Source organism: Odontomachus brunneus, unplaced genomic scaffold (genome assembly GCF_010583005.1).
Source record: "Odontomachus brunneus isolate Ranch 3 - 2012 unplaced genomic scaffold, Obru_v1 Obru_scaffold_073, whole genome shotgun sequence".
Lineage (NCBI taxonomy): Eukaryota > Metazoa > Arthropoda > Insecta > Hymenoptera > Formicidae > Odontomachus > Odontomachus brunneus.
The window spans coordinates 1,386,010-1,398,681 of record NW_022639523.1 but is presented as its reverse complement, the minus strand read 5'-3'; the positions used below and the strand labels follow the sequence as shown (position 1 = coordinate 1,398,681).

Here is a 12,672-nt window from a genome sequence, read left to right as displayed (position 1 = left end):
TTAATCATCGGAGTTACGACTGATTGCGAGATATATGGGCGAAAACAACGATACGTTATCAAAGTTTATCTCGAGACGATACGCGAGGCTCGCCTCAGCGTGAGTGGCGAATGTGAGTCTTGTGTAACAACGTGATGCGAATTTAAGAGGCATCGACTGACCGTACATTTATGGCGGAAGCGTTTTGAAAGCCATCGACGGTTAGACCATAATAATGCAAAACCGAAATTGAAAGCGGCTTCTCACGCTCAAAATTATTGCCAATTGTATATTCCATATGTAGATTTAGCAATCAACATACATTTATAATACGTCACAGTAATCGACTGAATCGAAATTTGATTGATAGTCATAATGGCATGATTTAATACGTAAATTCGCCTATTGTCCAGTTCCATTAGGTATCATGATATATCATAATATGCGATCCTACGTCCCTTTTTGCTCACGGTTCATTTTCATCGGCTAAAGTTGACTGTCAGACCAAGATAATGAAATTTTTATCACGTAGTAGAATCAACGAGAAATTCGTCAAAGAATCCGCAAACGAAATCAAGAATTTGCGGAGCGTTCTACGTATAACACAGAGCGGAAAAACAGAATTCACCTATACCGCGAGAAAGAATTCTTCTTCGCAGAGGAACATGACATGTTTAGTTACATCCATTTGTCCCCTCAACGCTATTCCAGATGTGACTATTCCCGCAAATGCATTAAGCGCTTTACAATGTCTGAATACAATTTCGCGTCGAAGCGAATTTCTTGGGATTTATTCTGAAATGAGAGCGAGCAAAACTCTCGTGGAAAGCGTCTTGCTGGGAGAGAAAGAAAGGAGAAGAGGAGCAAAAGAGTGAGGCTCCAGCTACGGTCGCGCGCTACGGTCTGGCTACGGCTAGAAAAATCATACGAGCTCGGAGAGTAGAGACGGACTTTCTCCTTTTGGGATCTTGTTACAAGGAATACGTCGGCAAGCGGTTCGTTAGCCGCGCTACCGCGAGTAACTACTACTTTACGTAGATCTTACGCGCGTAAGAACTCAATGAGAGAGGGAGGTACTTTGCGCGCATAAGAACCTGATGGGAAACGTACGTTTAAATAAAAACGATTGATTGGACGCGCGCGCGTAAAAAATCTCGAATTGTGCCGGATGAACGAAGTCTGCTCTGCGAGAGATTAAAGCCAGAAATGTGAACGTTTGAAAAATGACGATAATAGCGATGAGGACATTTGCATTCTGGATTGCATAGTCGCAAATATATCCTTTACACTAGAAGATAAAATATCTAAGAAATAAAAAATATCCGGTGGTTACTGATAACATATTCACTTGCACTGATATTCACATAAAATATTTTTCAAGTAAAAATATTCGGTGGTTACTGATAACATATTCACTTGCACTGATAACATATTCACATAAAATATTTTTCAAGTAAAAAAATATACATTTCCTACAAACTTTGTCTTCTCATAAAAGCAATTGTTAATTTTACTTAAATAAGAAAGAATCTGGATTTAAGTAAATATATTATTAGTATATACAGGGTGTCCAGTAACTGATTGAGCAACCGCCATGTACAGGTAGAACAGGTCAAAATAATCATAAAAGTTATATACCATTTTGAAATTTTCTCAATATTTATTCCCTAATTAATTAAAATGTATAAACGAATGAGCGCACGAGAAGCGGTAGGACAGGCTTTGTGTATAAAAAAAATGGCTTATCTCTTAGTAACGATGAATAAATAGCTGATTTCGAGGCGGAGTATCAAGCGATACAAGTATATGTTACTCCACCTCGAAATCAGCTGTTTACTTATTGTTGCTAAAAGGTAAGCCGTTTCTTTTATACACAGAGCCTGTCCTACTGCTTCTCGTGAGCTTATTCGTTTACACATTTTAATTAATTACGGAATAAATAATTATTTACGGAAAATATTAAGAAAATTTCAAAATGATATATAACTTTTATGATTATTTTCTACCCGTACACGGCGGTTGCTCGATCAGTTACTGGACACCTTGTATATATCGAAAAAATATTTCTTACTTTTTTCTTTTAGATATTTTTCCCTTCAATATACAAATGTATACTCTAATCGCGCAAATATCTCTTAAACAAATAATATTTTTCACAAACATGAAATATACGTTTAAGTTGTATCGTATCGCGTTGGCAGCTACTCGGCGTGCTTCGGATAAAACAAAAGAAATATCTTAAATTGGTGTGCGCGACGTCGCGCAATCGCGTGCGACATTATATTACGTTCGCCCGTGGAAGTTGCGCGACGTGCGAACGCACCTGGAATCGCGCTTAATCCGAGTAAATCGAGGGCGCCGCGTCGCGCTGCGTCGCGTTTCTCAGTCGCCTGTGAAAATTCATCTGAAAAATGCAACACGGAGGATGCACGCCGCTCTTTCAGAGCATTGCTCCCGGGAAGAATGCCTCCGCGAACTCGCGCCGGGACGTTCGTTATGAAGGGCGCGCAACGGCATCAACTCCGTCGAGGGACCTATCCACGCAATGGCGAGATATAAAAGCACATGTACATTTGTGCCTTATGTGCACACGCGTGCACATAGAGCGAACTGGAGTTATAGCCGTGCCTTTTAACGACAAACCAACTGATGAGTTTCGTGCTGAAATTACGGTGAAAAGGAGTAATTGAATTATCTTTTAATCTTCGACGTGTTAAACTGCAAAAATGCAGTTGACGACCGCTTACCCGATTAAACGTGAGTCGTGATGTTCTCGTTTAATTGCTCCCCAAGTATTCGCTACTGAAATTTCTATTATTTTCTAATTTTTCATTTGCCCGAGTTTCTTTCATCTTCACAGCTAAATATGTTTATAATTTGGACTTTTGTGAAAATATTTCCGTTTTAAAGGAATCATTGTTGAACGGGAAAAAGAAGAGTGAAAGCAAACGATTGCCGACATTCCACTTTCTTCGATTTACACAGTCGAATTCTTCAAAGCAAACATTCAACGAGATATTATTTTTTTGTACTTCCTTAATTCTCGACAAACATTCTCATAATTTCGCGCCGGAAGTCGGAAGTTTCGCTGAACTAAAATATATTCAAATATATTCAATTGAATAGTAAATTATTCTTACGTGCTCATATTGCAAAAATTCTTCCCGATCGTTACTGAATTATCGATTCTCCGATTTTATCCGAGAGAAATTTGATTTTTATACGAAAGAGATTCGATTATTCGAAATTACATCAAGCGAGAGATGAGAGAGAAAGAGAGAAAGGGAGAGAGAATAATATAGGTGTAGGAGACCCAAGATAGTGTACGTTATAATCGTCGTGTGAGGTGTAACGTACTTGGTCGCAAACGTGCTTGAAATGGCAACGTAACGGGCGTGATAAATCTCACGTCACGCGCGCGCGAACTCCGATACTATGATAAGAGCCGCCGGTGCGCGTAAAGCGACTTAAATATTTCACCGCTGAAATATTTCCGCCCAATTTGCATTGGCCGCGGAGGTCCGCGCGCTCCTACACGCCCGCGTTGCGTCTCGTGAATACGTAATTTCGACGACACGACTTCCCCGCGTTACTTTCAAGTATCTCTTGATCGCATCCCGAGACTGGTGGCGGTCTATCTCGACGAGGATCGATCCCGCGGGATGAAAAGTGGCTCGAGACACAATCGCTACGCGGAGACATTAATACGGTCGATTGTGTAACGACTGAAACGCATGGTCGGTGTCACGATCGACGAGAGGAACAATAAAACGCCGGCCGTACGTCAAAAATCGCGCGCGTACGTACAGAGCGAGCGCGTTTTCGCTCGGAACACATCTTGCCACGAACCGAGGCAGGTCCGACCGAGGTCGTCGATTATCGGGGGCCGGCAAAATTATCGGCCGCGCGAAACCTCGTCGTGAAACACACTCGGCTATTTTACAAGCGTGCCCGGCGTGCAATTTACGTCGTGCACTACACCGGATGTAATTTAAACATCGATCTAGCGCCGCGATACATTACCGTGCGCAAAACACACGACGGGCGAACGAGATTCTGGCGGAGCGCTATTTGTAGGTACCGGCCGCCGCGTACGGCACGCGCGAATACGCGACGTACAACGCCGGGCACAGTTGTCGCGATCAGATTCACCAAGTCCTGCGATTATGGGAGATGCATGGGTATACACCGGGCGTTGGCCAATAGCGGACGCCGAACGATTTATTCCCCGTTCCGGGGCTGGACGTGGCCGAGAATCGCCGAAATTGGATCGTCCCGTAAATTACGCCGGTCTTGTTAAAACGGCAATAATTTCGCACGGGCGAAAAAGAGAGAGAGAGAGAGAGATTGATTTTAAGAGCGCTGTGCTTCTCTCTCGTTTACGCGAAGACAGCCGAGGCCTCATAATTCATCGCGAAGTTATGATTAATTTATGGTAACGGCGTAACTTCGGAATTTTGTCGCGCGATACCGTCAACGCGCTCTCGACGAAATTCCCATCCGCGGATATATCCCGGTCATAACGTGTGTCACTTTGCGTTCAGATTGCTAAACATTTAATAAGAACCGCCAGTACTTCACTGTCGCGGCTGATTACTGTGTGGAAATTCGATCGTACTTCAATAAAAGTTTTAACAAAATCTCTGTTACGTTTGGTGTACAATTGCAAATTGTACACGGCAGCGAGAGGGGAAAAAACAGCACAATGGTCGGCGAGATGGGGATGGGTTCAAGCATAAAGTTGCTTTTGTGGCGCTCGGGGGTCAGTGAGGTGGACAAGGCATTACCATACATTTCAGAAGACCGACCAAGCTACATTTGTCATTCCGTATCGCATTACGGCACCGAGTTTGAACAAACGCGGTTTTGGTGCTCGATACGCCGTACCGACGACCCAGTTTAATCGCGCCTGGTCGTCACGGAACTCTGCGCGAATCACAGAAGGATGATAGTAGTGATGGTGGTGATTTCGTTGAAATATACGTGTTACATTAAAATTAGCATTATAATTCCGAAAATACACGACCCGAGCCATTTTCCGCTGCGGCACGCCGAAACCGCCAGTGGAGACCCGCCGCGATGTTCGTCTCGTCGCGAGGTCGCACGTCGCGCAACAGACTCTCCGCGCCGTCGTCGAGCCGTTAAGCCCGACTCCATCGAAAGAGTCTAACTCGCCAGATTCAGTAAATCTCATTTCGACAAAAAGCCGCAGTATATAATCACCGTATTATTAATGAACGCGATCTGGCTACTCGCCAGCAGCCGCTGTCTGCATCCCGTGACAATCCGAGCCTGTTAGCATCGCAAATGGACAGACAAGCAACGGGGGGTCGTCAGCCGCATCGTCGCTTCTGCAATGTGCAAAAAGTGACTGAACATACACGATGGTATCGGCAAAGTTCGCGTGTTATTTCTCTTTCCCGCTCTCTTTCTCTGCCTCTTTTTTTTTTTTTTTTCGTTTGCGTGGGTTCGTATCGCGCGAAATAACGAGCAATGGTATGAATAACGCGCAATCCAACGTTCTAAAATTACTGCCTGCAAAATCACGGACTGACATGCGCGCGCGCTCAGCGTCCGTACTGAATTCCGCAGACGAGTTGATTCCGGAGAAGCGGAGTGAGATAAGTTTTAAATGTCTCGCTAAAGTAGGTACATGATCGTCATCGTAATTCCCGCTCGCGTTTAGCCCAAGTATGTTCCCACGTCAAACTTACGCCGCTACCAACGGTCTCGTATTAACGTCGCACCTGGGAACCTTCGATTATAACAAAGCCAGCCGAAGGACACAGAGAGGCGATAAGGGTGGATGTATAGTGGTGTGATGGAGAATACCCGGCAAAAACAGCTAAATATCACGAACAGGACACCCAGAATACGTAGGATTAGGAGTATTACACGAATTTAGTAGTGTCGTTTAGTCTGCAGATTTTGCGCTTGAATCTCCCGTGCAAACTTCCCTCCCTCATCTTTACCTTAATCGACGAAGCAAATGAAAGAAGCTGTGGCTCTAAATTAAAAACAGGTGGAACAACATCGTCGGTTGTATTTTGCGAATTGGGAGATGCATCTTTTCAGCTTGCTCTGATCTTGAGCTTCGAACAAAGGAGATGTATTCTCGAGGCCACTTATGATGTGTAATAACGAAAGTCATCAAGCGTATCTCGCGATGCTACATTTAACTGAGTAACCAGCAGAATCAAGCGCGGAGGATCCATGCGAGGAAAACTAACGAAATGATTCATCCGCGAGTGAGGTAGAGGAAGGTGAAGTTAAAGATTAACGTGGTCTCGAGCGTCACATCACGTTATAATCCTAACTGGGATTACTGCGGAGGAGTATTATACAGTTAGAAATGGTTGCGCCGCCAGGTGATTTCTTGGATAAAAACGAAGCGACGACAATATGGAGGCAGTCAGCTAACGTGAAATCCCAAAGTTCGTATCGTCGCGAGTTCGAGAAGACGGAGAACGGCATTAAAGAAAAAAAGGTAAAAGAAACAGAGAGAAAAAGCGAGAAAGCGCGGCGGAAGTTCCCTCGTTGGGAAAATATACATTCGCCTTTTCACGGAATTTGGATTATCGGAAAAAGCGAGCGCGAGCCGTGCGCATTACGACAGAGAGAAGTGAATTCTTTGCAAAGCGCGCGAAAGCAGCGCGGCTCGCGGACAATTCGGCCATTGGAGAACGCGTCGCGACCGTGGCGATACTTGTTTTCCCAGTTAAAAGCCTGAGCTGTGCGGAAGGAGAAGCCACCACGCGGCAAAATAAGTCGCAATCTCTTACGCTATTCTCTCGCTCTCTCTCTCCTTCTCTTTTACTCGCGAGAGAGACGCTTCGTTGCGTCGCGATACGATGTGTACGGGAAGTGCACGGTGAAAGAGGTTTATTTTAAAACGCAACCGCAGTTACGTTTCGCAACGTTTGTTCTATCACTACGGGTTACGTAGAAGGCGTGGAGTACACAGGTATTCGCGCAAACGCGTCTCCCTCTTTCTCTCTTTCCCATGTGAAGTAACGCTAAATTCACTGCCCAGTACTTCGTCGCGCTCAAATAAAGAAAAGGGCGATATCCGGCGATGATACAACTGCGGAAACACATCCGGGAAAACACACACACTTATTGTACCGGCATAACAAGCGCACCCTGTGCAACGAGGAACGGGAAATGCGACGAAAATGACAACGTTGACCGCGATCGAACGGATAACTACGATACTTTACGATGCTCGGTGCTCGCAATAATGGCGCCCGCGGAGCGTGGGCGCGTCGGACATTCCCGATTTATTTATAGCCGACGTCGGCGACATTTCATCGGCAACATATTGTAATCCAAACTCTAACGGAATTCGAGACGCGGTCATAAATGTTCGCGTTGGCGCGTGCGAATTCTTCTCGCGATGTGCCGTTGTATTTCGTGCCGATGTGCAATTTGTTACTAGTAGCTGCGGATCGAAGCAGCAGCCGCACATAGCGAGCAGCGTTCGCTCACGCGGTCCTTTCACGTTCGTGGATCTACATATTTTTTACATCGCCCTTTGACAAGCGCGCATATATCGTCACTTTGCACCGACGCGTCTAATAAAAATCAATAGCCGTTGCAAAAAAAGGACTTATTGCCGTTACGTAAAATAAAAGCGTTGGTGGATATTACGATGTTATAACAAGTGAGAAAGATCGTTATACATGAGCTCCGTGGATAATATATCCGTCAAAATAATATATATTAATGATATGTTTCGGCTATCCTCTCCAGCTGCAGAATTTTTATTCATTAGGCACTGTAGACGCGCGCTACCGCGCATTACCCCCTAAATCTGTTTTAAATAATCTCGTACATACGCGCAGTGAGTGTGTGAGAGAGACAGTTTCCTAATTGCCAATTAGTGTGACTTGTGTCTAAAAATTGCATGCACATAATATGAGGCTTTATAAGCGTTCAAATTGTAGACGCAAACGTCTCTTTATTCGTTCAAGCTTGCGTCAAGAACTATTATGATTACACGCAATCACATACATACGTATATTCTCGAAGTCGCGTTACTTTTAGCCGGTTCGAGCTCACCGCATTGCATTATCTACTCACTATACTTTTAATATACTTTCCCTCGTAATATTAAAATATACATTATTTTATAATATTTAATTCCCTGACGTTCACAAGCCATCAAAATGCATAATTTCCACACGGACAACTACGCGGTAACTCTTACGTTAATCACGCGTGCGCGCGCACGTCACACGTTACGATATAAACAATAATTTGCATCGAGATCGAGATAACTAATCGGCACCGCGGAAAAGAAGCAACAATGAGATAACACGCTTTTTTAATGAACAATGAAATCCATTCCAAGTTTTTTCCTTGCCGGCGCGCCACACAGTATACTAAATATTCGATTAATTAACCGCAGTAAGTTCTTCAGACTTTTCCAATTTACGCGATTCGTCATATAATAATGATAATTGGCTGTGACCAATTTGCATCGATGATTAACTTGATAATATCGTACGACGAAATTATTTTCTGTACATATTTTCCGTTCATTTACGCATTTAAAAATTAATTGCCATCGATATACATCGTCGCTCGATAAAAAGAGAAATTTTAATTAAAGCTCTATCCCTAAGTCGTACAAGTTGTTACGAATGAGACACATCAGCCGTGTAAGCCGACGTTATTATCGTATTTACTTTTTCCTGCGTATTTTCATTTCATTAAATGACAGAATATTTTTAATCATAACACATACACACACATACACACGCACACGCTTCGTGATACGCGTGTGACTTTAGAGGTGTGCCGTAAAGATAATCAAGGTACCAGAATAACGCAAAATTATTGCTTCACGGGCGATGTGTATTCATCGTACTTATTGCCATCGCGTGACGGTTGAGAGAGAGCCCGAGAGAGTTAAATTACATCGTGAGACTAAAAGCGTTACGCCGGCTGTTAACCCCCAACTGTAATAATAACAGCCTGTGATTGATTACCCGTGTTCCAGGCGTACGTCGATCTGGTGAAGGCCTGGGGGTGGAAGAGTTTCACCATTATCTACGAGAACAACGAGGGGCTCGTGCGATTGCAGGAACTTCTGAAAGCGCACGGACCCAGCGAATTTCCCATTACGGTCAGACAGCTGAGCGAGGGATCGGAGTATCGGTGAGTGTTCCGTCTGCTTTTATTCTTCCGCGCGGTGCGCTACAGCTTCCTTCCTTCCATCTTACTTTCCTTCCTGCCTTGCTTGCCAAGGTAAGCCCGCGGCATTAAGCTGTCGCGCTACCGACGCCGCGATGTCTCGTTCGCCTAACCTATCCACGTTTCTCATTCGTTATACGACGACTTATAGACTTACGTTCCACTTCGTCCACGCGAGATATTCTCTCAAATTAATTAAATCGCTCGACTCTCGCGCGTTTATTCTCTTCTCTCTACGGCTATTCGGATGATCCGCCGGACCAGCCGCTGAGGAGGACCCCGCTGTGTTCTCCATGTGGACGATTCGCGGTAATGACAGCGCCGAAGCGGACGAAGAACGTCGCGCTAAATTGGTCGCCATTTTCCCGCTACATTTTACTTTCCTCGAGGACGGTTTAGATTAAGACGTTCCGACTCGCGGTACGGCGAAAACCCTCCGGGGATTCCTTCGTCTTATCAAAATTTATCTGTCATATTTTGCGGCTACGGACACGTCAGGCATCCTGCCGTATCCTCGAATGTAAGGGCCGGCTAGACTTCAGCAGACAGACTCGCGTTTATTTCTTCATTAATCGTGATTATACCTAAGTCTATTGAGAGAGTACTACCATTCGATTTATACTCAGACATCTCGTGGATGTGAGAAGAGTATATCTTATTATATTATACAGGGAGAAGAGACACGTGAAAAAAAAACTTGTTAGTCAGGAAACACTATTCTTAGTCTCTTTGTACAATTCATTGACACGTTCGTGTAGCGAATTTTCGCGAAATCGTAGTATAGGTGTCAGCAGAGGAATTTGATTATCTCTTATCGAAATTTACTGCCGCAATTCAGCCTCTGATTTATCTCGCAGTAAGGAAGATCGATCGATCGATCGATCGATCGACCGCTCACTTGCCCACTCGCTCGCTCTTGTTCGTCAAGAGCGAGCTGTGCTCGACGTATCGAAATGGACCGGGAGAGCGGGGCTCCATGCCGCTCGCAATCGATATTATCGTCGCATTAACGGCGAGCTCAAACATCAGTCGTATCACGCGGTGCACCGCACGACTGCGCACCGCGAATGGGCCATTAAGTTTGAAGCCGCGTGTTGGCGTGTAACGCTTACTGCGACGATGATCTTCTTAGGCAGTCACGACGTAGAGTATCGATCGTTGGGGCTAACACCGTCGGCGGGAAACTGTGTCAACTGTGGGGCCAATGGGCGAATCTTCTCTTGGCGTTCCATTCTGCCCGATAACCCGCGCTCCCGCCTATCCTTTCGCCGACGATGGCACCCAAATTGTCCCGAGGACGAGGGACGCCCGGCGATTGCAACGCGTTCGCATGCAATCGTGCGTCTAATTAAGACACACTCCATTAACGCAAAATGTGCTTTATATCAGAGTGCTCGGAATTACTTGCACTTTTGAGGCGCTTTTCAAGATTTACGTCTGCTTTCTTCCATTATGCCTCGTCCATCGAACCGTACGACGACCTAGCTTCAGGACCGACAATCAGCATTTTGTAAAAGCTGCGGGACTTTCCTTCATTTCTGAGAAGTTCTTAGTAAAATTATTGTTCTATGTTGTTGTAATTATAATAATATAAATGTATTCGCAACGTAAATAGAAACACAATATTATATAGAAATATTACGCATAACAAAAACTTTTCACAAATTAGGGAAAGTCTCATAACTTTATGAAGCTGACGCTTCTGAGGCTGAGCGCAGCGACCGTCAGTCGTACGCTCGAATGGACAGAATAAACAAGAGGAAGAAATTAGGTGTAGTCTTCGAAAAACGCCTTGAAAATGCAAATAATTTCGAACAGATAATAATAACATCGGTCTAGTTAATGTTAATGTTGTAATAGAAGGCATGGAGGAAAAAATTTAGGTAGATTTGTTGTAAGTGATAGAAGATGCATCGTGTAAGCAATATTCTTCCCGAATTCTATCGCACCGTTTGGTGCGGCTGCTCTTGACGGCAAAAGAGCAACACAGACGCGTACGGGAATGTACGCCAAGCAAATTGCTTTTTGTTTTATTCGTCTACGTTGATTCATTCGCGAGTAATAACCTTCTAAAGTTTCGGTGTCCAGTGCATCTCAGCGAACGCCAGCGCGCGAGTGAGATCGACGATCGATAGACGAGCGTGCACATCTTCAGGTGGCCATGTTGTTACGTCACGACGCCGCGCGACCACATGGCCGCGCACGTGCTTCGTGCGGCCATGATGAATAGCGCGATAGTGGGGCAAGGTCGCCCAGACGACTTCTCGGTATCGCGGAGAAATCTGATGCGCTTCCGCGTTGAGGTAGGTCCTGTCGACTCAGCGGCGCGCTGAGGCGATCGAGCGCGCGGTTCGATACTTTCGTCGATAAGTCCGCTCGTAGACGTCGCAGCGACTTCAAACGAAAACGGTAGTAAAGCTGAGACTTCCGTGCTTCTGATAAACGTGAAATTGTTTCTGTATGATCTAAGAGTTTATTAGCGACAGTGAGTTCTTCTGATCGTTAATATCGATTGTCTTTTAATTGAAGTGAAAATTAATCTAGATGGAAAATACATAACCTCGATCGGACTTGATATTTCAAAGCGCCAGTTTTCTGTTTTCAGTGAATATAAAGTATAATTATAGAAAACATAATAATGAGTTTTTTTCTAATTTTGTTTTTTTATTCTAATATGCTGCGCGAAATTTTACAAAATAACTTAATAAAAGAACCTTTGTATAACTACTTGAACATCTTGAAACATCTCTTTTTTTGCTATTCCGGTGACCGTCGCCGACTGCTTACGGCATCGCCTTCGTCTACAATCTCGGCTTTTGAAAGAGTTAAAGAAGTGTATCTATGCTTGTACCTTGCACTGCGCCCCGTTTTATACGTTTCGCGTAAAAAGTTTCCCGTAAGTTGCATTATTCATAAAGCCCATCGCGACAGTGACTTATTACTGTCGTCCTACAGCTGGAAGGGCAAAACGATAGGGATTGGAATAAATTCGGTTAGATTTGCCTCTAGATGCGCAACGTATCCAGTCTTAAAATTCATCGCTCGCCACTTCTTTTTGCTTCAGTGAGACAACCAATTTACGAAGCTTCCGGTGGGTCGCACGTGCAATACACATTTTTTTTTCTCGCTATGAAACGATATCGATTCCGGAATTCTCTCACGCGATAATCGTGTTTGCCAATAAATTCGCCTTCGTCGTAAATCAGCATTTTACTGTAATCCACAGCTTTATTTATACAAATCAAATTAATAATTAATGGGCAAGAAGAGTGAGGGTGACTTATATCGATAATTTCAAGTGTATTATTTTGCGATGACATAATTGATCCGCTTGATACGTTGTCGAGATCAATTTTGCATGTCTTTTTAAGACGTTGGAAGCTTAACTTCGACTTGGTACTGTATTTTCCAACGTGGACGGAGGAAATGAACGACGCTCGCGAAGCGTAGCGTAGCCGCAAGGCGGAAATGAAGTCGTATCTTATCTCAACCCCA

The 12,672-nt window shown here is 44.3% G+C and overlaps 2 protein-coding genes across 16 annotated transcripts in view; one reads left to right on the top strand and one right to left on the bottom strand.

The window, feature by feature from the left end:
- Positions 1-12,672, bottom strand: part of LOC116847073 — a 280,111-nt gene that overhangs the window by 49,298 nt on the left and 218,141 nt on the right. The gene's annotated exons all lie outside the window — the stretch shown is intronic.
- Positions 1-12,672, top strand: part of LOC116847068 (glutamate receptor ionotropic, kainate 2) — a 330,836-nt gene that overhangs the window by 252,538 nt on the left and 65,626 nt on the right. For all 10 annotated transcript variants that reach the window (XR_004378653.1, XM_032821664.1, XM_032821662.1 and 7 more), the window contains one exon: positions 8,984-9,141. Coding sequence is in view for 9 of the 10 variants with exons in the window: in XM_032821664.1 (XP_032677555.1) it covers positions 8,984-9,141 (158 nt within the window). In the remaining variant the exon portion in view is untranslated. The remainder of the gene's footprint in view (positions 1-8,983; positions 9,142-12,672) is intronic.